This window comes from Taeniopygia guttata, chromosome 7, assembly GCF_048771995.1.
Source record: "Taeniopygia guttata chromosome 7, bTaeGut7.mat, whole genome shotgun sequence".
Classification (NCBI taxonomy): Eukaryota; Metazoa; Chordata; class Aves; order Passeriformes; family Estrildidae; genus Taeniopygia; species Taeniopygia guttata.
In genome coordinates, this window is record NC_133032.1 from 6,230,680 (window position 1) to 6,255,846 (window position 25,167).

Below are 25,167 nucleotides of genomic sequence, written 5' to 3' on the forward strand. Positions count from 1 at the left end.
ATCTTGGTGCCTGCTGGGAGCCTCTGGTGTCTTCAGGGCCGTGAGCAAGGCTTGTACCCTCAGCAGAACAAGGCAGATAAATAACTGGCTGCAAGGCACCCCGCTGGATGCGCTCCCTGAACACGTGTGCTGGAATCAGGGAACATCCCAGCAGTGCAGCGTGCCAGGTGACTGCAGCTCTGCAGCCAGCAGCAAGCCAGCAGCAATTAGGAAGGGCCTGTGATGTATAATTCACACCCTGCTATTCCAAGTGTACACGAGGGCCTGTGAAGTTCACAGGGTGATGGATTGAAGAGTGTTAGATGTTTTAATGATGAAATCCTGTGAAGAGTAATTTGGAGAGAATAATGAAGGTGCCTGTAGAAGTTTACAGAGCAGAATTTTAACTCATCAAGGTTATTTGGGTTCTCTTTTTTCTTCAATACTACTAAGAAGAAATTGATTTTTTAAAAATGCATGACTGCTAATTGGTCTGATAAAAACAAATTTATCAAATTTATAGTAAAAAAAAAGCATCAAATTACGTTTATTCAGCTAATTCACTCTCAGTCCTCTGTACTCTAGAGTAACCTTGACAAGAAAAATTGAGTATTCTATGAACAAAACTTTTCTTTTGTGAAGACCTGCTTTTACAGAGTTGCTTTTCTCCTGTAAAGACTTCGTGAGATTTCAGTTGATGAACTGCTTTGTCATGTAGTTAACATGCAAAGTGGTTTTAAGAACATTAAGTTTATATAACATTTGAAGAGGTTTATATTAAAATCATCATCCCACCTTTTTGCTTCCTCCCTAGATGATAATGACTGAGAAGCAAAAATTAGTTAAACTTTTTATTCTGTAATGCAGGGAACTTTGCAAAACTATTTGAAGCTCTCTAACAGAAGCTATAAAATAGAGGCACATTTCTGGATGGGGATGGATTAACTTCTCTTGTTTTATACTATATTTAAATCCCTTAACAATTGCTGCTAATTTGTGCATCTGTTCCTACTGGTGTATATATAATTTTGACAGTGGATAAATAATGAAGAAGAGACAAAAGCTGGAACCAATTAATGGAGAAGAGCTCTCAAGTGGTCTGGCATCCTGTGACTCAAGTTAGTACTACTGCTAACTTGAGTCTGTGTCCTTCAGTACATGAAAGTCATAGTGTAGTATCTAAACTTTCTCTTTTTTATTAACTTTATTTTATGCTAAGTGGTGAAAAAGTTGGGGAGAGGTTGTGGAGTCTGCAAAATTCTATAAGTGGGGTTTTTGTAAGAAACCAAGCTCAGAACAGGTCACTTCAGAAACAGAACTGACAGAAATGAGGAGCACCAGAGGACTGCACAAAAGAGCAAAGGAGGCAAAGCACCAAAGGTTTAATTACTTTCATCACACACATCCCATTGGCATGGCATTGCCTTTGTGGAATTATAGAAGTGCTCTTTTTAGAAAACTGAGATTTTTATGTGCCCGTTTGTGGTTTTGTTGCAAAGCTCAAAAAGGATGCACATAATTTTAAATTGTGGGAATAAGGATTTGTAGAACTGTGTAGATTCTAGGGACTTGGAAGTTTGCAGGTAGCTTTCAGAGATTGGGAAGTGTCTGTGTGATGCTGTTTAAAAAGCAACCAGACTATAGCACTATAGGTTTCATCTTTCTTGATGAGCAGCAGAGTTTTTTGTGGTTGCTGCCTGTGATTTTGGCAAATATTTGAGGCTTTCAAAGGCACTGAGAAAATCTAAGGACATTCTTGACCAGTAACCATGTCCATTTTATGAATCAACCTCCTAAACAGATGCCTTAAACATATAGGAGGATCATCAACATTCAAAATCAACTTCATCTGCAGTTCTACAGAATCGACCAACCTGGCATGCTATTTATAAATATGTATAAACCTGTTCATAAAACTTGGATCTGTTTGACCATCAGCAAAATATTGTCTCCTAGCCTCCTGTTGCACAGATCTCCCCAGTAAGTGGGACACAGAAGGCTGGGTGACCAGGGCTTTGCTGAGTTGTAAGATCAGCTGTAAATGCCTGTTTGTCCCAGCAGCAGCTGTGCAAAGCATCTGGAAGCACGACTTGCCCTCTCACGTGAAGAGGAAGGTGCAGGTAGGAATCAGTGGGGAATTTTCCCAGCAGAGTTACAGTAGTGACAGTTTGATCCACCAGCTCATTAATTTGGGGTTTTTTTTGAGGGTGATGTTTTGGGTAGGTATTTTAATTTAAGCATGATTCTTTGCAGAGTGTGATCATGCACTGGCTCCATTCCTGCTCACTGTGGGGAATGCTGCTAATAGAGGGTTACTAGGACAACCCTCCTTCTCACAACTACTTGGTTTCTGTTATCTCCAAGGCCTGGCAGACCCATAGAGTAGTGCTGAATGAAGCAGCAATTCAGAAAACTGCTTTTTAACGCCCTGGAACTTGAAGGAACTGAGAGAACGTGTCACAGAGCTGATGAGATATTAGTGGGGAGGAGAGGTGGGCAAAATATATTGGGAAGACAAAAAAACCTTGGAAAGAAAGGAGCAAATTTACCAATTTTTAGGATGTCTGGAGGAAAAAAGAAAGGGCAATGGAAACCAAATGCAAGCAGGTGTAGATGTGGACAGTTATGTGCCATAGCAGTGCTGGTGGAGAGCCTCCATTCCCAGGAACATGCACACCAATGCACCACTGCTTTGTGCCTTGGCTGTTTCCAAAGAATGAGCTAATAAGAATCAATTTGTAGAACAAAACAAACAAAACTTTGGCTTCTGTTCAGGGGAACTTGAGCATTGCAGTTACAGATCAGGCTTCAACAAATGCCAAGAGCTGATCCATAAAAGTATAATTATTCTGTTTCATTTGGAACCTTTTGTTCTGGATTGCATTCAAAACTACTGTAAGCCCCTTTGTGAGATTAATTTCCTTTCCAGGCAAGAGAAAAAGAGGCCTTTTCATTTAATAGTTCTACTTTGTTTCAATTAAAAATGAGAAAAACCTCACATCCTTGCCTTTTTTCCCTAAGATTCTTCCCTTCTGTAGAATAGTGGCCATCAGGTCACAGTCTAGGATGAGAGGTCTCATGTAGAGACAAAGTTGTGTTACAGAGTGTAAATGGTAAGTGATATTCTATTCTTACTATCCAGTATTATTTATAATTTTCAGCTGCAAACTGAGTAAAATTTTGTTGTTGAAATTTGAAATTATTACAAATTTTGTGCAAAGCCCAGGGACATTGAAATTGCAAGTGTAGCTTACCTGCTGAGCTGCTTTTCCTTGGAAGTATGCAGTGGGGGAAGAAGTAAACTGAAAATGGCATCTTGTCTGAAAAGTTAAAACCTGAGACAGACAGTGAGTTCTTCAATCTTGCTTGATAGGCTGATATGAGTTCAGAAATGCTTGGCTCCTATTGCAGAAATGTCCTGATGACCACGTCTTGAAGGCTCTGAGGAAGTGTGCCTAAGGAAGCAGGGGGAGTGTGCACAAACCCACACACACACAAACCCCCCAGACCCACACACACACACCACCCAGCCCCACACTGTGCTGGGCACTTCTCGTGGGCACGGGCTGTGCCTGCGGGGCAGTGAGCCGGGCCTGGCTGGGCTGCCAGGCCAAAGGGGCATCTTTCTGTTCCTCACTAAAATGGAAACCCAGAGAATTAATAATTCAGTTGACATTCCATGTGGCAGAAAGTACAACTCAGAGGTAGTGAAGACCTGAAGAAGCACAGGTGATAAGGCACACCATGCTCATCAGGAGCCCACGTGCCAGGGTAGGTAATCTGAATTTGGTTTTCCCATGTACCAGAGGTCATTTGAGGCCACATCTCCTAGGAGAGGCCATAAATGAAGAAGGCATCCTCATTCTCTTTTGTTAATTCTGTTTCATTTTTCTATATAAAAGAATCAAACCCCAGAGCAGCAACTTGAATCCCACTGTCCCATGTCACAGCGTGCACCATAATCAGCAGGGCAGAGCGGAGCTCTCGCTGTCTCTGCCTCTAATTATTCTGAGTATTTTATATGTAATGAGCAGCTGCAGCATGAGGTCCTGAGGGCACCCCTGTTCCCAATCCAAAATAGCTAGTTGTCCAGTTCAGGCTGGATTCAAGCAGAGGGAAAATTAGATCCATGTTTTCTCACATCTTGGGTGATGGGTCTCAGGAGATGGTTTTCTTGCTTTCAATTTCACTCAATTTACTTATAAATAGCAGGCAATTGCAAATACTATGGAATCAAGGATACAAATTTCTGTGTGTGTTTCTGTACCTTAAAGATATGCCAGGTTTTTATGTCAGGCCAGTGGTATTTTAGCTGGCTGGAATCTTGGTTCCCAGGTAAGATTTGGCTACAGTCATGTAGATGGCAGCACGGACATGGGAGGGATTCTCATTAATGCTGGACACACGCTGTTTCTTATTGTAGCTGCTGACTTCGTCTGGGCCCTGTCTGTACCTCTTAATTCAAACAAATTACAACCAAGTAAATAAATTAAACAACAGTCAAGTACTCCTGTAAGGTGCTATCACGAGGCCCAAACTGAAGTGAAAAATTACTTGCCAGGGTTTCTTGCCAAGGTGTTCTTTGATTAACCACAGCATGTCCTAAGTAGCCAGAAGGTGCAGAAGGCAGGAGGATGCTGGGGATGATTTGTGTTTGGCTTTGACTGCTGTTAACTTCTTTTCTGATACTGTTTACAAGGATTCTGGTGACTGGATGTTGTTACCAGGACTTTTTTCAGTTGCATAAGGATTGAGAAAACAGTATCTGTCTGACTCTTCCACAGTGAATGGCTTTCAAGTTAAGCCATGGCTGCAGTTACTGTGCTTTAGCTGTGACACTATAAATAAAGTTATTAACAGCAATATGTAAATGGATTTCTATTTTTGTTCCCTGTATTGTTTGCAAAAACTAGGGCAGTTATTCAGTAAGAATCATCTGCTATTTAGCACTGAGCCTACCAGCATTTGATGTTGTGTGGGCTGCTGCGCTTCCCCCCTCTCCCCACTTGCTTTCTTTCTGTGCAGTGGCTGTTAGAATCCAGCACTTTTGCAAGTGTGTTTATTGTGATATTTAAGAAACAGAGTAGCTGTGCTAAGCATTTTCAGGCTTCCGGAGAGTGGCTTGGTGCGCAGGAATAGGGAATCATCTCCTGATATCTGAACTGCAGGAGCATTTAACCCAGCCATACAGGCACCAAATGCCACAGCTGCACTTTGCCTCAGTGAGCATCTTGCAAGTTCCAGACTGTTCAAAGATCTTTAGGGTTTGTGTTCCGTTTGCATGCTCCGTTCCTTCCGCTGCCCTCTGCACTGCTGCAGATCTGCCTGACAGCCCCGGGCCCTGCTCATGCTGGGACCTTGTGCCCCATCAGATCATGCAGCCACCCCACAGAGCCCAGCGAGAGCACAGATGTGTTCTTCGAGAAACACTTCACCACAGTCATGCTGCTCCTGGCTGGGGGAGCAAATCATTCTAATGCCAGGCCTCTGTTAGAAACCTGAATGTGTCAGTGCTGGGGACAGGATCAGTGTGGCTGTTAACCTGGATATTCTAAAAGACATTTCACTTGAGGCAATTTGTTCAAACTCCTTCCTTCTCTGCAAGTGAATTCAGCTCTGGATTCCCCAGATCCCCAGCAGGAAAGTCCCAAACTGTCTGTCCTGTGACTCGTTAGCCACAATTTTATTGCCAGCTGTGTTAGACTTCACATGGGCATGTGTCCTCCCTGGCACTTAAATTCCATTCCATGCAGCTTTGTGAAAACCAAAATTGCTGCTACTGCATTGGCAAAGAAAGTAAACAGAAATTAGCTAGACTGGTTTTGCATAGATGTAGAAAGCAACTTTCCTCTTATTTTTATGCTATGAGACATATTACCATATTATATGTTTTAAGTAGTCTCCAAGGTGGCTTTCTATGCTGTAGAAAAGACCTGGTCAGATTGTACTGATTTTATTGATATTAGAACACTGGTAAACTAATAGCTGTTTGCAGGAACTACATTTGGTAATAATATTTTGTGAATAGTGAGAGTAGCAAGCAAATGGCTTAGTGAAATATCTTAATGCATTAACACAGAAATTAAATTTTCCAGTGGAAAAGGCAAGAGAAAAGCCATTTCTTTATATGCAGATCTATTATTCTGTTGCTGGCAATTACAGAAATTCTCTTGAAATCAAGTTAAAATTATATGTCTGCTTCATTATGAGAAGAAACCACTGAGTGCAAAAATCAGGGGATTTAGGGGTAAGTTAGAGAGACTTACATATGCAGTGAGCAGACCTGCCTTCACCATTGTTCCTGCTCCAGCATGTCAGGAGTAGGACTCGTGTGTTTGTTTCCTGGGCTTAGGAGGCCAGGATTCACATTCCTGCTTTGCCAGGGTTTTCCCATGTCACCTTGAGCATCTTTTGGTATTTTATCTGTATATCATAGTGCTCTCTCTAGAAAATAGTGTGTTGCTGCTTTTCTAGCACCAATGACATTTTTACAGTTGCTCAGTGTCACTGCTTACTCTCTATGAAATAATGGAAATGTGCCAAGTATTTGGAATATGAGATATGTTAGGGACTGAAGAGGTGCATGGAATTTCATATTCCCTGTTCAAGGACCATCTTTGCATAGAAATCCTTATGCAGTAACTCACCTGAACTGCCTTCAGAGGAGGCATGGTTTTACTGCTGATACCAATTGTACAGAATTTCATTATATGTACCTTGTTTCTCCATGGAAGCTAGAGTTTTCTGTGTCACCAAAGGGAACCAAAGATAGACATCAACCCAAGTGCCACTGTCAATTCAGATGTGATGGTAAGTGGCATCTTAAAAAGGGAAAAAAACCCTCGATGTTAAATTATAGTTCTTATAAAGTTGGGAGACTATAGCTGTGAGTCGAGGGTATCTATTCATTACTGGTTCTTATCAAGTAAGGAAAATTAATGCAGCCTACAACAACCAGATAACGAGTTCAATTTCCTGCAGGATTTTTTCCTTTTCATTTGATTCTGACATTGCAGCCAATCTCCCTTGTCACTGAAAACATGAATGTGGTTTATTATTAAATTTATTATCAGGTTTGTTTATTAATCAAATAACATTAATCCCTCGGTTAATGAGCTGTACTGTTTTCTTTGGGCAGCCATTTTAACTTTCAAAACACCTGGTGAAGAATTACGTCTTCATTTTACAGTGCCTCTCCAATGATGTTCATTGGTGTTTCTCAGAAAAGTGACCATTATAAAGTGTGCACATTTAAATGTCTCTGAGTGCTTTGGGCCCATTTGTCTTTACAGTTTCATGAGTGTAATTTTAAAAACACAACTGCTCAACTACATTTTAAACTATAAAGTGAGGGGGCAGCGAGTTCACTCATACTGACTGTTCCAAAAAGGGCAGGAAGACTCCTGTTCGTGTTCTTCAGCACTGTTTTCCCACCAAATGGCCACTTTGTGTTATTGATCTAATAAGCTACCCATGGAAATCATGTACACAGAGCATCACATCACTTGTTCCTCCTCTGCTGATCCATTGGGAGTCTGTGTATTTTGCCACCTACCCACTTTGGGAAAGGCACTACTGCTCCTGAATTTTTTAAATTATTACATTTATATACTAATGTAATGTTTTCATTATGTAGTGACTTTCCAGAGGGAAAACCCTGACTTGCTGAAATGACAAAGTAAATAAATCCCAAAAGGACAGGACATGGGGAAAGAGCAAAGGAGTAAGGTCAGATTGAAGTGATGGCTACATGCAGAATCATTGCAGCTTTTTGGTTAGGAAGTACAAAAGCATCATTGTTATCCTGAATATCCATGATACCAGAGAAGAACAGACCGAAGGCAGTTTTCACAGCTATGAAGAGCTCATTCTTCCTCCATCAAATACAAAGACCTGAGCAATATATAACAGAAAGCATCACAAACCTGATTAGAAGCAATTTCATCTCTATACCATGTGCCTGAGCCAGGATATACTTGTGAAGGATATAACTATGGCAAAATATATTACTTTCTTCCCTTCTCTGACAACTGATGGGTTGCTGGCACACAGTCTCTTTGCAACCGGTTTTCTTTTGCTTTAATGCTTAAATTTTTAGTTGTTTCTCTTTCCTACTGTGCTGCTTCTATAGCTTCAGTCAATTTTGCAAGGTGTTGTCTCAAAGAGAAGGCAGGAAGGAATAGTGCCTTCCTTCCCTGAACAGAATTACAACTGTGTTGGTCCCTTTTTTCAGATTTCTCTTAGCTCTGTTGTCCTACTAACTGGTTTACAGCAGGATTTTCATATCAGAGATTGCTCCAATCTCAGAAAACAGACTGCAGCAATGCTCAAAGGAACGAGCACACCTGAAGTTTGAACACCAGAATATGGCTTTTCCTTTCTGTTTTACATGCAGTTCTGGATTTCAGGATGTTTTGTGGAATGAAAACAAATCTGATATTTTGTGAGGGCTGGATTTAGCTCCAGTTTGGACAGACCTACCAGCTCTTTTGCATTGGTCAGGCAAAGCTGGGTGGGTTTGGGCTTGCTCAGAGTCACAGCAAAGGCACATGGTTGGGGTCACACTGTGCATGGTTCCTTCCTGCAAAAGGCCCTGTCCTTCAGCCCTCTTAAACTTCCTTGGAGATGGAATGGATTTGGCATCTTTTACATTTACATATTTTTTTCCCCTGACCATAACAATTGGAAAAAAATTGGCATTCCCATCAGTCCCTTCTTAGATAAATGGAAAAGGTCTAAATTTCTTCCTTTTTAGTAACACGAAGTCTTACTTAGTTGGATGTCTTTTTAGGTTTGACAGACAGAAGTAGCTAATTCAGCTGGCAATGATGGAGAATTAAAATTCCTTTCACTCATCTCAAAGCCATCTATAGTGTATTGCACCTATAGTTTGGCTGGTAACTGCTGCATATCTATTTTTATTTGGTTTTTCCTTCCTCAAGTAGCTTTTCTTCCCAAAAGACTATTTATTACTCCTGTTTCCAGTGAAAAATCAATCTGGCTAAATATAGTCTGCTGAAATAGGAAAATCTTGTAACTTGAAATGTTTAGAAGGAGAGGATAGCAAGTTTTTAATATTTAAAATTAAAAAAGGATTACTGATGTTGCCTAATTATAGCTAAGTTCCAGTAATTGGGGATGCTACTCATGCTTGTAAACTGCAAACCTAAGGAGGTCATGGAAAAACTTTTCTTTGCATGACTGGTGCATTTTCCCCCTTCTGGTTAGTGATTTCAGGATCTAAATTTCTTCTCCTTTCCTGTGCTGTCAGTGAGGGACAGAGCACAGGCATGAGGTGAGGAGCACTGACCATGATGGACAGTATGGTGTCGTTTTTCTCAGCAGCTCCTGAGCATCAGCAAGGCCAGACCCTTTCCATAGGCCATTCCCAGCCCTGCTGATGCAGACAGAGCTGCAGCCACAAATGTGGCATGTTTGTTTTGGAGATGTGCATCTCCCAGATGAGCCCCTCAGGCAGTTCTGACCTCCAGTAGCACTCACCTGAGAGCAAACACGGGAAAATCAAGTCAAAGCAGGGCTCTGCAGTTTGTGTCTGCAATGAGCCTGGCTGTCATCGTGCAGTGGCTGTGGATGGCAGACTGCACATTGCCACCAGTGTCTCCCAGAGCCATCTGGGCTCCTGCTTCTTTGTTGTTTTTTGCTGCCACCAGATTCACTTAGTAGGGCCTTGCAGAGTGAAGTTCTCAAATATGGCATGTGAGTTTGGTTTACATTTTTGGCAACTTTGAAGAGGGACGGGAGGTAGGCTTTCTGCCTCTTGTAAAGAAAAGGGTGAAAAGGCTCACAAAGAGTTTTGATTTTGTAGGGGGGTTTTGTGTATTTCCTCCTACTTTGTGTTTTTCTCTCTCTCACCAGTACTCCTTTGCTTTACACATTTGTGTACATTTGTGCCTTCTCACCCTCTTGAGCAAGTGGGAGCCAGCATGAATGACCTCAAGGTGGAACATGCTGCAAGACTGAGTCCTCCTTTCCAAGGGGGAGCTGTGCCAGCTCATGTGTCACAGCAGTCCTAGGGCTCATTTGAAACAATAGGTAATTTCCAACACTAAATGGATCTTCTGCAAAATAACCATATAAGTTTAGGATAGAGCATGTGGTTTTTGGGGTTTTTTTTTTACTGTTTAGTTTGGTTTTTTCCCATGACTGTAGGAAAAGGAAAGATTTTAAGCTCTGGTCTGTCTGATGTCCTGCTGTTCTAGAGAGCATTTTTTGAATTGCCAAGGTTGTGTCTTTAGCCTGTCACACAGACATCCCAAGAGCGCAAGCTGTTGAGACCTGAGATGGTCTAGAAGCAGCTTGCTGGAGTGGTCACTGGGCTGCCACTCAGCACAATGATCTGTGTGGGCCCCTTTCCCTCCCTAGGTGGGCTTTGCTGCCCTTGCTCACATTAGTGCTGCTTTTCCCAGACACGCTGACCATGGTCACTGTGGCACTGCTGTGAACTTGTCCTCAGCTTGTTTTGGTTTGTCCTTTTGTTGTTGACAAATTCAGCAGGGAAAGAACCTGATGAGATGTTCTCGGTGTTTCTGGAAGCTGGAATCCTATTTTGTGCACAGGGTGAGGAAAAGACACAGGGGATCGCTGTGCCATCCCATCCCCAGGTAGCTATAGAAGGAGAGATTGGATGTATCCTGGTGTCTTGTCTAGTTCAGGAACTTCTAGATGAACTTAATGCTATGTTTATGCCACTGGAGCTGGAAAAGAATTTGGGCTTACAGTGCATTTTAAACAGACATCCAAGTGCAAAAATTGATTCTTTTACCAAAATGATGAAGAGATGCTCCTACCTTGGAGATACTCAAAAGACATCTGAACATGGTCTTGGGTAACCATCTCTAGGTGGCCCTGCTTGAGCAAAGGGTTAGACAAGATGACCTCCGGAGGTCCCTTCCAACTTCAGCATTACTGTGGCTCTCTGAAAGCCTACTTTGGTGTAAAGAGCTTGACCCAGCCTTTCAAGTGAGAGTTTTCTTAGCTTCATCCTTCTTCTTTGTTCTTCCTTTTTCACAGTATGACTCAATGGCATGCAACACCAATTGCAGTGGATGATGTTGTAGCACCCTGAGGCCCTGTGAGCTTAGTGAGCTCACTGACAAGGGCAGAATGTGTCTATAATCTGTGGCATTCTTGTCACACCTTTGCTTGTGAATGCTTGTTCCTAGTGCACAATTATTATTTTATCATTGCACATGAACTCTTTCTTCTCTTGTAGGCAGTGGTCATTGTGGTACAATACCATGGTTCAGATGCAGTCAAAAGCCCTTTGCAGTTATTATAAGGCATTAAAGCTCACTGAGTCTGGGGTTTTGTTCTGTTTCCCATGCAGTGCCTGTGGCGTTTGGTTTCCAGCAACACATGGTGTTTATATTCATGACTGGCATTACCGTTGTGATGGTGATAGGGTTTGTGTTTCTTGCCTTGCTTGATTTATGTTGTGGCTGGCGTGCATGGCACACACATGGCTTGAAATAGAACACAACTGGGTTTTTTTGTTTTTACGTTAGAAGCACTCATGATTTAATTTAGCATTTGCAGGATAATCTTGCATTTGCAGGGAAATTTGTGTCATGTCCCTCCTTTAATAACTGTATTAGCTCCAGACATTTAAGTCTGCATTGCAAAATCATTCCCTGTAGATGTGTGTGGTTTTTAAACGTCTTGTGATTTCCAGCTTCCCACCTTGTCCTTAGCTCTTCTTACTCCTTATGTTCTTTGCTTTCTGCCAAATCTCTCCCCTTCCTGCACACTCGCAAACAAAGTTCTCCTTTGCAATCTTTTGTCCTCCCAAAGATCCTGTGATGCTTCTGCCTCAGGCTGCATCAGTGGTGCAAGGATCACCTGACTTACAGGAGATAGTTCTAAAGGCCCTGCTGTGATAGGACTCCAGGTGCAGTGGGATGGACCTGAGCTGATCTCTGGCATGTTGCACTGAGGCTCCTCCTGGTTCCAGAGATGCTTGTCGTGTATCTTACTGTTGTGTGAATGCCTTACAGACCAAAAAAATGGGAAAGCTGAACTCAGCAGGATGGGAATTTTCTCCTCTTGTCTCTGCATCCTGGCTGTGCCTCCCTTCATTTCAGCTCAGCCTGCCTTTGCAGTTCTGTGAAGCACTGTGCACAGGGCACCCAGACATCCTGCTCATGGAGGCCTTGCAGTCCACTGTGTCCTGCTGGTTTTGGGGAAGAGCCAAGCTCAGGCAGAGGCTGGCATTGCCATGGCAGCAGCAGCTGAAGCTGTGAGCCCAGCCTGCCCCGTGTTGCCCTTCAGACATGGTGGGATCCACAGGAGCCAGCAGCTCTAACCCAGAGCTGTTCAAGTCCCTGTATCTGCCTTTCCTGTTCCCTTGCCTGGGACTTGGGTGAGACCAGGCAGGTGTCAGGCTGGTCCCTAAGCAGAGAGAAGGATTGCAGGATCTACCATCATCTTCTTCATCCTTTTTTCCTGTCAGTATCATGAGCCACATAGGGCAACAGGCACAAAACTGAGCTTGCCTTGTACAGCAATGAAATCTTGAGCCAGTCCTTGCTGGAAATAGGAACTGAAATAGGAGCTTAGGAAAGTATTCACCTCTACCCTAAAACACAATTTGTAGTACTTTTCAACCAAAATAAAACAGAAAAAAAATTAAAAATACATATAAAATTAATGATAACTCCACTTTTCTTCCCTGTCTTTCCCAGAAATAAACCATTTTCTGTATTTTTTGAGGTCATACCCTGGTTACTGCTGGACAAAACCCAATCAGATGGTAAATCTGAAGACAGTGATGGAGTGGAAAATATATCAAGAACTCTGAAACCATTACAACATTTTAATTACATGCTGAACTGGTTTTTCCACAAAGCAGTAGCCTCCCAGACGAAGGGACTGCAACTCAGGGCTGATAACTGCTGATGTCCCGGCTGCAGACTGTGTGGTCAATCCCTTCTAATCTACTCCAGCTAACAGTACTGCTAAACCACTGCCTTGCTTATCTCACAGTATTTTCTAGCTATAATATTTATTTCTTTTGACCTTATTTGACCACTGTCATTTGCCGCACATTTTGGCACAAGGGAGGCCTGTTACTGGCATTGTCCTCCCACCAGCAAGGAAATGGCATGACCTCTGAAGACTGACAAATAGTTGGCATGAGTTGGGCCCTTCATCACAATCATCAACACCATGGTCCTTTAATAAAATCTTTTCATTGCTGATTCTGATGTGTAATACTGAAGTGTGGAGTTAAGAGTGGTGGGAATCTGTGTGTTTAACCTCTCAGGCCGCTAGTCTGGGTAAGATGCACTGGCAGGGTCTGGAGGTGCTTCAGACGTCTCGCTGTGTGTGTATAAGGACATAGATGTAAGAGGCTTCATTTTCAAATCACAGCTCTGAGTAAACACAGGATGAGGATCATGTGCTGTTCCGTGGTGGCCGCTGTAAGAGACATCTCTTTTCCTAGTCACTCCTGGGTTGCTGGGGATTTTAGAGGGAGCAGGCTGAATTTAAGGGTTACAAGGGCTAATAACAGCAGGAACAGAAGTTCCTCAGTCCCTGTTCCTCCCTTGCAGGTCATTAGCAGGGCTGGGACTGAGAAGCCTGGCTGGAGTCTCTGCTGCTGGAGCTGCAGTACTAACAGGAGTGTGCGGAGGGCACAGGTTGGGCAGAGGAGTAAAATGTGATTTAGTGGCTTTCAGAGTACCTTGATGAGAGCAGAGGACAGAGGCTTCAGGCTGAGTTCCAGTTGTCAAAGGCTGTTTTCTCTGACTCTTGTGTCCTGTTCTTTCTCCAGTCGCCTGGCATGAATGTGTGTCTGTCCTCTCCTCTTCAGTTCCCAGATACCTGCTCTGTCCTCTGCCATCTCACATGCAGTCCTTTCCATATCCTGAAGAGGTTTTCCATTCCCTGCAGCCCATGTGTCCCAGAGAGTGCCTGCTGATAGCCCAGCAGTGTCGCTGTTGGGTGGCAGAGCAGGTCACACAGCTGGCTGGCTGTAATGCACTCAGGTGCTTGGTTAGCTAACACAAATCTGTGTGTAGAACAGCTCCATAGGGCTTTGCTGATTGCTTCATTTATGTGGTTGAAATATTGCCACAATTTCACTTCTAGAAATGTCTGATCCATTTATCTAGCATGATAGTAATGGGGAATGAAGGGAGCAAACTCAGTCATTTAGCCACGTTTATTAGGCATGAGGAGAAGGCTCAGGGCATCCCTGTGTAGTATTTTCAGATACACCCATTGATGTCTGAATGTCAGAGCAGCAGCTGACCTTGATTTCTCCTGTTCTAACACAAGGCTATTGCAACATGCACACAAGCGGAGTGTGAACATGTTCAAAAACGAGTAATTTGCGATTTGCCCTGTGTTGGAAGGCTAACGTGCTTTCAGCAAGATATATTTTGTTACTGCCACTAGAACTGGAGACATGTCCCATTTGTACATTACATATTAGCACGTACTTATATTGCTTATGAGAAGTACAGACTTGTCTAAGCTTTCATTTGATTTCAAGTGTGTTTCTTCAGGAGGTTTACTTTTATTTGTAAATATGTGGCATCTTGATTTATTTTTGTGTGTTTTCTCAAGTGTTTAAAAATGGCAAAGTATATTTTGATTCAGACATCCCTGCATTCATCTTGTTTTTTCTCTTGTACATTTTAGCATCAGTGGGACTAACAAAGAAATATTTAATGCAATATGTTTGGTTGGTGATTTATTAGAGTTGAAATGTAGAAGGAAAATATGAAAAGCATGCCAGAATTAAAATGTGTTTCAGGATTTTTGCAAAAAATGCTTGTGAAAATATTTTTGTTGGTTTTGCTTTCTGACTGAAGGCATTGCATGGAATTCCAACTGAAAACATACCTCTGCAATTTGCCTAAAACACATTGGAGTTTTATTTTACAAAGAAGAAACAATTCCAAAGTGGTTGTTATTTAGACTTTTAATTTCTTTTCCAAATACATCTTGATGGGAATAATCAACTTCAAAGAACAAATCAACCACTGGATAAATGTTCCAATATACAAGTAGAACTTATGATTTTTCTATTTATATAAATGTGTGTACTTGTCTACATTTTATCTTGGATCTATATAGATAAAGTCTGCTGCTTGTTTTACTGAATAATTTTAAATTTGCCATAATGGCTGGGTTTTGATTGCAAGTCAGTATTTTCCATGTTGTAATTATCAGTGAGACAGAATCTTTGTTCAATTTAAACAAAAAAAGCCCACAACCCACTGTTGTCCTTGCAGCACAACATTAATATTGATTCACTGAAATCAGAGAGTCATTAATAATACTTGTGGTTCAAATAATTGTGCTTTCAAAACAGTCCAAGCTGCTTTCACAGGGCTTTCCCAGTCCCTCTTAGGTGGACCTGTGGTGTGATATCCTTATGTCACAGCTGGCCACAGCTGGCAAGGTCTGCAATTGTCATTTGGCAGCACATTGGTCATTTTGGGCTTGCAGCCTTACTGGGAGGAGCTCCTGGGTGCTGCAGGTGGGGTAGGGGCTGCATCATAATGTGCATTAGAGCTGCTCATCTCCTTGTTGCTGTAGGGTGGGACACCCCACATTCCTTCCCATCCCAGACTTCTACTGTGGAATTTATACTTATACAAATATCAGCAGCAAATTTTGTAACACTTTTTTTTTGTTTTCCCTCTCTTTTCCCAAGCATCCTCTTTGCAGACATAGAGGGTTTCACCAGTCTGGCCTCCCAGTGCACTGCTCAGGAGCTGGTCATGACGCTGAACGAGCTCTTTGCCAGATTTGATAAACTTGCAGCTGTAAGTTTTCTATCATAATTTTGTTTCCTCTTGTTTTTATTCTCTTGTTGCAAGAATGACATACTGTGCTGGTTCACTGAATTTCTTAAATATTCACTGCCCTAAAAGGTAAGCTATTGCAAGCATGAACATAAGCCGAATGCTTCTTTCTCCTTTATTATTATTCTTATTTTTTTTAAGGAGAACCACTGTTTGCGGATCAAGATCCTGGGTGATTGCTATTACTGTGTGTCTGGGTTGCCAGAAGCAAGAGCTGACCATGCACACTGCTGTGTTGAAATGGGAATGGATATGATAGAGGCCATCTCGTAAGTACCATGTTCCCCATAGGGAAGCCCAAAACAAATGCAAGTAGATTCTCTTTTCTGTTAGTTCTTCTTAATATTAGGAGCAAGGTAACCAAACCAGAGAACTCTGGCCAGCAAAAAGGGAAAATATCTAGAACAAAAAAACCAAAATGCTGTTAAAGTTTGACAGCAGCAAAACAGACACTTGTGTCCATACAGTCATGTGGATATCAGAGCTCAGCCTCTTGATGAGAAAGGCAAAGGTGACTGTAATTACTGAAAGTCTCATTCTCAAAGGAGGATTCCAGTGAATTTCAGAATTGTGAATTCAGAGGATAAATAATAATTTTATTAAATTTCAGCCATTATTCATTTATGTGTCTTTAAACCAGTTTTTTACTCACCTTAAAATTGCTCTGCTAAGGACTGTCTTATCATATAAGATAAATAGATATAGTTAAATAATTCGTCCTCTATGTGTCCCTATGCCAAAAGGGTCAAATTCAAGGCTTTCTTACTTTAGTTAAATTAATTACTGAAATAAAGCATGAAGTTGCTCTGGCACAGACTGGGACAGATTCATGGTCTTTTTTCCTTTATTTCCATTTACTTACACATTTCTATTTTTTTTTTAAACATGTGGTGAGTCTTTATCTGCTCCTGAGGTCAGACTAGCAACCATATTAGCCCAGACCATTCCTGTCTTTAGAGAGTAACAAATAGGAGACCCATATCTAGTTTTATTACGTGGGGAATTACAGACAGTGTTGAATATTGTTTGCATTGTACATGTGCTTTCAGAGGCCAGTTCTTTCAGAATTCAGGAAAGGAAGATTTATTTGGTCATCCTGAGTGTATGCAAGTTCAGTCAGTTTTGGATGGTAGCTGAGCTGACCTTGATATCTGCATCATCCCTGCTGCACAGACTCTCCTGCTCTTTCCCTTCTCTTTTGTTTTCTATTCTCTAAAAGCATCTTCTGAAGGATTAGTGGTACCAACAGCAAGTAGAAGATTTCTCGGCAGTTCTCCACTTATTCCATGCAGTAAATTGATGGAGTTTCCATTCAGCTTGATAAAATCTAGAGGTACCTCCTTGCTGAGCTTGGTACAGTACATCCTTAACCATCTGAATTTCTGCAAGGACATCAATACACACCCAGAATTTTCAATCTCATTTTCATAACACAAATACACAGGGTGAAAAGCAGTGTTTTCACCCAGGAGACCCAATTCAAAGCACAATATGCAACAATATTCCCTTCTTTTGTATACAGTGTATACTGTCAGGACTTTCTACCTTTTCTTTCCTGGTTTTAAACTCCATTGCCTTGCACCAGTCTCCTTTTGGGGTTTGCATGCAACGTGCAAAATAAGAGGAATTGCAAGTAACTAGTTTCCAGTAGCCTTGAAAGAATGCAATTTCTTCCATGAGAGATACAATTAGGTAGCAGGTGACAAAGGGTCTTGTCAAACACAAGAGGCAGTAACCCTTAGTCAGCAACTCCACAGAATATTGTATTCATTGCCCAGTTGTTGGTCTGATGAAATCCAGAGGTCTTCACGTGTTGCTGTGTAATTCCCCATAAGCTGAGTAACACCAGGAAGTCTAGACTTCATTGATGTAACTGCAACCCACCTTACTTGGAATAAACAGAGCTGAGGTGCGCTCAGTGTTTGTTTACAAATAGCTCTTCAGCAGCCTTTAAAACTTGTTTCCACTCACTGTATAATGAATGCGTTTAACAGTCTTATCTCTTAATAAGTCTGGAAGGTGATTCTGTTCTCACTACCCCTGCTTTCCCTCTTCCTCCCTCCTCCCCTAAGGACCAAGATAAGAGATTTCACAATTAAGGTAACCAATAGCTACTGAATATTTGATTGCAGGTAACAAATAACTACTGAACATTTGATTGCAGACTTCACCAACATTGGGCCCTGCCTGTAGACTGATTTCATCTGTGTCTAATAACAGCAGGGAGTGTTACCCAGATAGGAAAGACTTAATGAAAATTGTATTCACTGTACCACTGGTATAAATGAGGAAGGTAACAATGGATATTTCATTTGTCTAAAAAGAATAACCAAACTTACTTGTTTGCTTCAAAGTCTGGGCAAAGTCACCTGGTCATCAATGACTCTACTGAGAAAAGTTCCCTGGTCTTTGTCAGTAAAATGGCTTGGCAGGAGGTGCAGGAGGGGTTGTAGCAGCCAGTGGAGGCAGGAACTGCAGCTTTGTTGTTTCTATCAGGTTTATGGATGCACCTATATTTTTCTTACTCCAACTCCTGTTCCTTACTAGAATGTTGTGTTTGGAGCTCTTTCAGTTCATGAGTCTTTACCCATATCAGCTTCTTTTACCTGCTAGACAATTTCTGCTGCTTGTTAATAAAAATAATGAATGTCACTTCAGTGAGTAGGTAGTGACACATAAAATAGGGATCATAAGGAGAAAGGAACTCAAAGTGGAGCTGTTTCAAAAAAAAGTCATCTTGGACACTGTTTTAAGGGACATATTGCGCTGTTAGGAGTGAAGTCCAGAACTGGTCTATCTTTATTCATTCAATTTCATTAATAACTAAAGCATAAATATTAGGACTGTGTTGATATTAGGGAGTAGGGAGGACTTACCTATCCAGATGATGTTATCTAGAAAGGACTGGATGAACCTGAAAACTGAGATTGAAATCTGATAGGTGTAAAGTACTTCCTTGCTGCAAGGAACTTACTACCCAAAGGAAGGGACAGTGGTATATGATCTAGGTGAATTTGCTTGTGAAGCATGGATGTTCTGGGAATGATGTGACTGGCAATAATGAGAAGCAGAGTTGTTCTGAAGGCCTCATCAAGGCTTTTCCCTACCCACATCTCTAAATATATTTCTCATGTGAACAGCTCTTGAAGTTAACTTTTGCCCTAAAGGGGAAAATCCACAAAGTATTCCAGCAGTCTTTTTGGGAGTAAGCAGAGCATCCAAAACCTCATTACATTCAGAACTTGAATATTTGTAGCTGCCTCTTTGGAGTGACTGCAATAGATGTGGTTCTCTGGCTTTACTGCTATAAGGCCTGTTCAAGATTTCCAGTTTCAGTGGGGTATTTCACACACATATCATATTTCATCTGTGGAAGAGTTGATGCTCGGTGCCATGCAGACAAATTAAGATCTCTGAAATCATTTCCTTTTTCTCTTTGCAACATGCTATTACTCTTAATGAGGCTGAGTGCTGGCAGGTTATGTCCAGCTTTGGTATGGAAATCAGAGACCAGCACTTAATCCTTTTACTGCCCCAGAGATGATTTTTTTATGTGTTCTCAACTTGTTCCTGAGTTCAGTGTACATGGATTTACTCCAAGAGTTCCACGTTCTAATTAGGGCTCTTCTTGGCCAGCCTGGCCATCCAAGAGCAGTACAGCTTGTCCAGTTTTGTTCTGTTGTCCTATTGATGTGGATGAGCTGCACCATGTGTATCTGTGAATAATTTAAGGATCATTATGGATTTTTGTGCTCTGGATGCAAGTTTGTGCTGCCGGCTGCAGCCATTCAGTTGTTAGTAATGGCCCTTCTCCCCCATGTCTCTTTTCAGACTGGTCCGTGAGGTTACAGGTGTGAATGTCAACATGAGGGTCGGAATCCACAGCGGGAGAGTTCACTGCGGGGTCCTGGGCCTCAGGAAGTGGCAGTTTGATGTATGGTCCAACGATGTCACATTAGCCAACCACATGGAAGCAGGGGGCAAAGCTGGGTAAGTTGCTTCATCCAAGTTGTTGTGTTTATCCATTAAACTCCCACACTAAATGTGTAAGAGTAGTGGCATGGCTATATCAATTGGGGTTTATTGCTTGCTTGTTCCTGGAACCCATCCCTGACAGGACCTGGCTTTTTAGGTGATCTCTTTTCAGAGTCTACAAAACTTGCTTGTCTTTTGTCTCATTCAAGGCGTATCCACATAACAAAAGCAACCCTGAACTATCTCAATGGAGACTACGAGGTGGAGCTGGGCTTCGGAGGGGAGCGCAACGCTTATCTGAAAGAGCACAGCATTGAGACCTTCCTGATTGTGCGGTGCAGCCAGAAGAGGGTAAGACCAAACAAATTAATGCAGGCTTAGGTACCTTTCACAACTTGATGTCTCTGACACACCAAAGTAGAGCCTTTATAGATGAGACAGTTGATATTCAGTGGCAAAAATTCCTGTTTCTCTCTCCTCTTCCTGAACTTTTATGTGATTAGAAGGGAATAGCCACCATCTACAAAGGTGTCTGCATTGAGCTCCTTCTAATTCTTTCAAAGAAATTGTCCTCAGTTGTCTTCAAAATCATGTTGAAAAATGTTGTTAATATAGATATGTATTTCATAGAAGTCCTTAAAGGCATAGATTAAAACCACAAAGATCTCGTCTCTGTTAGATTACAGAGGTGATTTTGTCTGTCTGCTCACCAGACTAATGAACATGAAGATTAGAGCAGTTCCTATCACTACTTTTCAGCCTCTCTTTCTGAAGATGAGAAAAACTGGTCCACTGTAATGATTGATCATCATTGTGACAGTAAGATGAGATCATACCAACTGCGACATGGGTCAGGCTGCACAAAATAAGGCTATGAGGGCATTACTGACTTGAACTTGAATCAAGTCAAACTCAAGTGGATGTCAGCCAGTAAATCTCATTTTTGTGACACTGCCAATAGCAAATTATCACTAGTTTGTATTATTTTTAAAAATGGTAGACTGAAATACTAGAAAAGGACCTTTTTGATCTAGTTGAATATAGCCAATAATATTTCTGCACTGTAGCTCCTACTTTGCTATTCATAGAGTGGGCAAGCATATACAGATTGGCCTGAATTGAAAATAACTTCATATGTTTCTTAATCTAAAAGAAATTAAACCTTCCCACATCTATAAATATGACTACCATGAGATTAAGTGAATTAGTGTTTGTGACATGTTGTAACAGCACGGTTGATTTGAATAACCAACACCTGTAGAGAAAGACTTTGCTACCATTGCCTCATTTCCTGAGAGAATGGAAGCCTCAAATCTCCTTAAAAGATATTGTGTAAAAATTTCCAAGAAAATCCCTTATCATCTGCTAAAGAGAGAAGCTAATGTTTCGGTCTCTATCTGTTCATAAAATAAATCTCATTAACAATTGCCAATCATCAAAAGAGGATTATAACTTGCAGTGCAAGATTATTGTTCCTGAGTATCACTGCCTGTCAATGAGCCAGCTGATGTTTTAGGTATCTAAGTCACTTCCTCTTTGCTGGGCAGATTTAAGAATATAAGCCAAAATACCCTTGTGGTTAGACCCACATCTCCTGGAGTAGAGAGCCTATACTGACTCTTAAATCCTGCAGTGACCAGGTTGTCTGCATGTTCTTGTGGAGAAGCAAAAGTTTCTCTGGAGAGAAGACGAAGACATAAGATCAAGATTCTGCCGTTTCCAAATGTAGACAAAAAAAACTCAGAAACAAACACTTCAGAGTGCTTGGCACCTGACTTCATTTCTGAACACAGGATGTATTTTGAGTAGGAGTTTGGATAGAGACTCAGATGTGGATTCCATTCCAGACATAGGTTTTGAGGAACCTGCATCTTTATGCCTTGATTTGCATTTTCATAGGAAAATGAAATGGACCATTCTTTCACTGCTTTATATGTTTTTATTGCAGCTCTGTATGTAGTGTAGCCCTTAGCTGAAGTCTCTGAGCACTACTATAATGCTGCTGTAACGTGCTGCATCCCAGAGTAGCTAAAAATTGGGACATTTGGATGACTTATGTAATTATTGGGCTAAACTGAGACATAAAAAAACAGCTACACAATGTCATGCGTATTAGGTGTTTGGAGTTTGAGGGGTTTCTGGTTTGCCCATATTGCTGCAACTTTTGTTCTCTCATAGCTATTTTTTATCTCTTTGTGAATAGTTTCATAGAATCATAGGATGCCTTGGATTTGAAAGGATCATAACGATTATCTTGTCCCAACCTCCCTGTCAGGGCAAGGACACCTTACATTAGACCAAGTTTCTCAAAGCCCCATCCAGCCTGGCCTTGGACACTTCCAGGGATAGGACATCCACTGGAAAGGAAAGGAAAAAGTAAAAGGAAAAAGTAAACTGAAAGGAAATTCTTGACAGTAAAAAGAAATTCTTGACAGCCTGTTCCAGTGTTTAAAGTTCTCTCCCTGTTAAATCTCATTTTCACAAGACGTGAAGATCAGAAGTGAGAAAAGCTTTTGCCCACTGTCAGTTCAGTCAGTCTTGAACTTTTTGCCTGATGGCAAAGAAAGTTCTGGTACTTTACTTTGGCCTTTAATTTCTGCTTGATTTTGATGACTTCATGTGATGTATTTAGCCACATTTTCAGTTCATTCTGTTCCAGTAATGGCCATAAAATGTTCACCTAACTTAGTGAAGAGTTGCTGTGGGTTGTGTCTGGGTTCCTGCTGTCCTTGCATGTAAGGCCTGGCGTTAGCATTGACCTGAGAGCAGATACAAGTAACTGCCTGAGCTGTTCCTCAGCTCACACGGCAGAATTATCTGGATACCTGGTTCATCAGTCCCACAGCCATCAAAACCCAACAACACCATGAATTTTGATAAATAGATAAAATGTAAGGGTATGTGTTCTGTACCCTTTCTGCTTACTGCTGCCATGGGTAACCACAATTTTGAATTTTCTGTCTTTTTTATTTGTTTAACTTTTCCACTGTGTTAATACCATTTCTTGGGCACAGAGTAAGTGGGAGGAACATCTATCTAATATTTTTGTTCCAGGAACTGAAAATAGATTCTTCTTTGAAATTTCTGTTTTTCCTTTTTTAAAAATGCTATTAACTGGAATAGAGTCAGTGCAGTTTTAGGAGGGGAAAAAGCTAGATTCTTCTTTAGTAATATTGCTAGACCTAAAAATGTAGTCTTTGTTTTCTGTCTGATACACAGGAGAGTTGCTTTCTATTAAAAGGGAACAAAATGCAAAGTTTTAAAATCCAGTCTTTTTGGATTTTTTTTTCTCCTCATCTTTTCCTCTAGATCTGCTTTCACCTTTCTGTTTGCCCTGTCCTATGATTCTTCTGCCCTCATGGGTGAGCACTTGCTTGAGAAGCATATAGAAAGATGAAATTAGCAGGTTCTGCCATAAATGTCTGTTGGATCTTTTGCTGTGGTTAGTTTGCTCCCATTAGGGCTAACACTGGGCTGCTCTAAGAGCTGGGTTGCTCTGTTTGTCTGCTGCCTGTCAGCAATTGTATCCCCTCTCCCTCTCCTTTGTTCTCCTGAGACAGATTCTTCTAATGTTTTCACACAACAAAGAAGAGACAAGGACAAGCTCTCATATTTTCTTGTTCCTCAAAGGAAACCTTTACTTTTTGCAAAGTTGGATTATCTCAGTGTCTTCTATTTATTCTGTGGTGAACTAATGTGATTCCTGATACTGAAATGAAGTTTCTGTCTGTGATCTCTAAGGGAATGATGCATTTTTTACACTTAAGTGTCTCAAGTTCCATTTCTACCATGTTAGTCATCAAATGTTGGGTACTAATACTCCTTTTCTTTGTGTCTATCAAATACACCTCTGCTTCTCTTGTTAGCCAAATCCATCATTGCTCACTTGCTGCCAGGTGAGATAAGAAGAAAATTAAACCACATCTGCCCTGAGAGTAGTAATATAGTTACTCTGCTAGTAACTTTCATCCAGACTAATACCTCCTTATTCAACACTGTCTCTTGCCATTGCACTAGAAACAAGCTCTTTTCCCAGCTTCATATTCCCCATCTGTCTTAGCCCTTACTCTCCGACACAGCACTCTGTCAACGGCTCTATGGAAGAAACAAAGCCAGTGAGAGCTGCTGCATTTTTTTACTCTTTAGAAAAACTTGGAATTCAAGGCTGTTAATCCAAACCCAGCATTTGCTGCTCTACAAGCTCTGTGTCATGATCACTGACTAAATAGTTATTAAAAATATCTTACCAGAACTGACAGGGAATTTGGCAGTTTTCCACAGATCTGGAATGGAGGTTGTCTCTTTCTGTCTTCAGCACATCACACTTCAAGTTTTGCTTCCAGACATGGTTTTGTGGGACTTGGCAGTACTGTATTTAATGATCTTAAATGCATTCTAAATGACTCTATAATTCAATGTTTTCCATTTATAACCTTATGCTTATGAGCCTTCTTCCCTTTTGCCTCTACTGTAGTAGTGATTACCTGGAAAAAAACAATCTGCTCCTTTGTTCTACCATAATGAAAAACTGTAAGTTTCTGTTATCCTCACATGGTATAGGGTGATTTGCACAGGGTAACTTTGATTCTTAACCAATTAATTTTCACAGTCATTTGGATGTGTGTTTCTAATGGACTTAATACATTAGCATGGTAGAAATACAGGAATTCTCCAAGGAGATATATGCCTTTCTTCCTTACTGGCTTCATTCTTTGCCCAAAAGTCTGTATTTCTAGATAAACAGGAATTTATCAGCTAGAATTACTAAAACTGTTGCCCAAATTTTAGTGATTCCCAAACTTAACCCCTAGGCATTGCAATGGCCTGCAGAACAATTTCTTTACCCTTCTACAGAGTGGTTTTGTTTTATCCATGGTTTTCAGCTTACCCTGCAGACTGTAGCATTCATATTGTTTTTCTCTGGTCCTCCACCTTCACAACTTTTATATCTGCCCTTCTGAATCTTATTCAATACAGTTGTCCCAGTCATTATTGCTATCTTATCACTTCTCTGATATTCTTACAAGACTCCATTTACTTACTCGCAGTGCTTGTGCTGCCCAAGTTTCTGGTGTCTGTACAGGAGTGTGTCACTCAGTGGTTGTTGCTCGCTTTGTGCTCTTCTCTGAGATCAGGTGCTGCACTACTTTGCAGAACCATCACACCTACTCTTCCCAGCACTTCAGAGCTTTACTCTGAGAAGGGTGGAAAAGTGTGTGTTTGGAGGAGTGGGAAAAAGACCTTGAGGGGAATTAGATTTTAACAGCACATAGTTTTACAGCTGGCTTTATCATCCTCAACATTGTCACAAATCTAGGGGAATGCTTTGCTTTGGACACGAGAAGAAACAAAATGTGCCTGCAACAGATGAGCAGTA

General features: G+C 41.2%; 1 protein-coding gene across 1 annotated transcript in view; it reads left to right on the forward strand.

The window, feature by feature from the left end:
* The window catches only part of ADCY5 (adenylate cyclase 5), a 205,054-nt gene that overhangs the window by 132,134 nt on the left and 47,753 nt on the right, over positions 1-25,167 (forward strand). The window contains exons 4-7 of the mRNA XM_004176713.6: positions 15,665-15,776; positions 15,957-16,084; positions 19,647-19,805; positions 20,000-20,141. Of these exons, the coding sequence (XP_004176761.2) occupies positions 15,665-15,776; positions 15,957-16,084; positions 19,647-19,805; positions 20,000-20,141 (541 nt within the window). The remainder of the gene's footprint in view (positions 1-15,664; positions 15,777-15,956; positions 16,085-19,646; positions 19,806-19,999; positions 20,142-25,167) is intronic.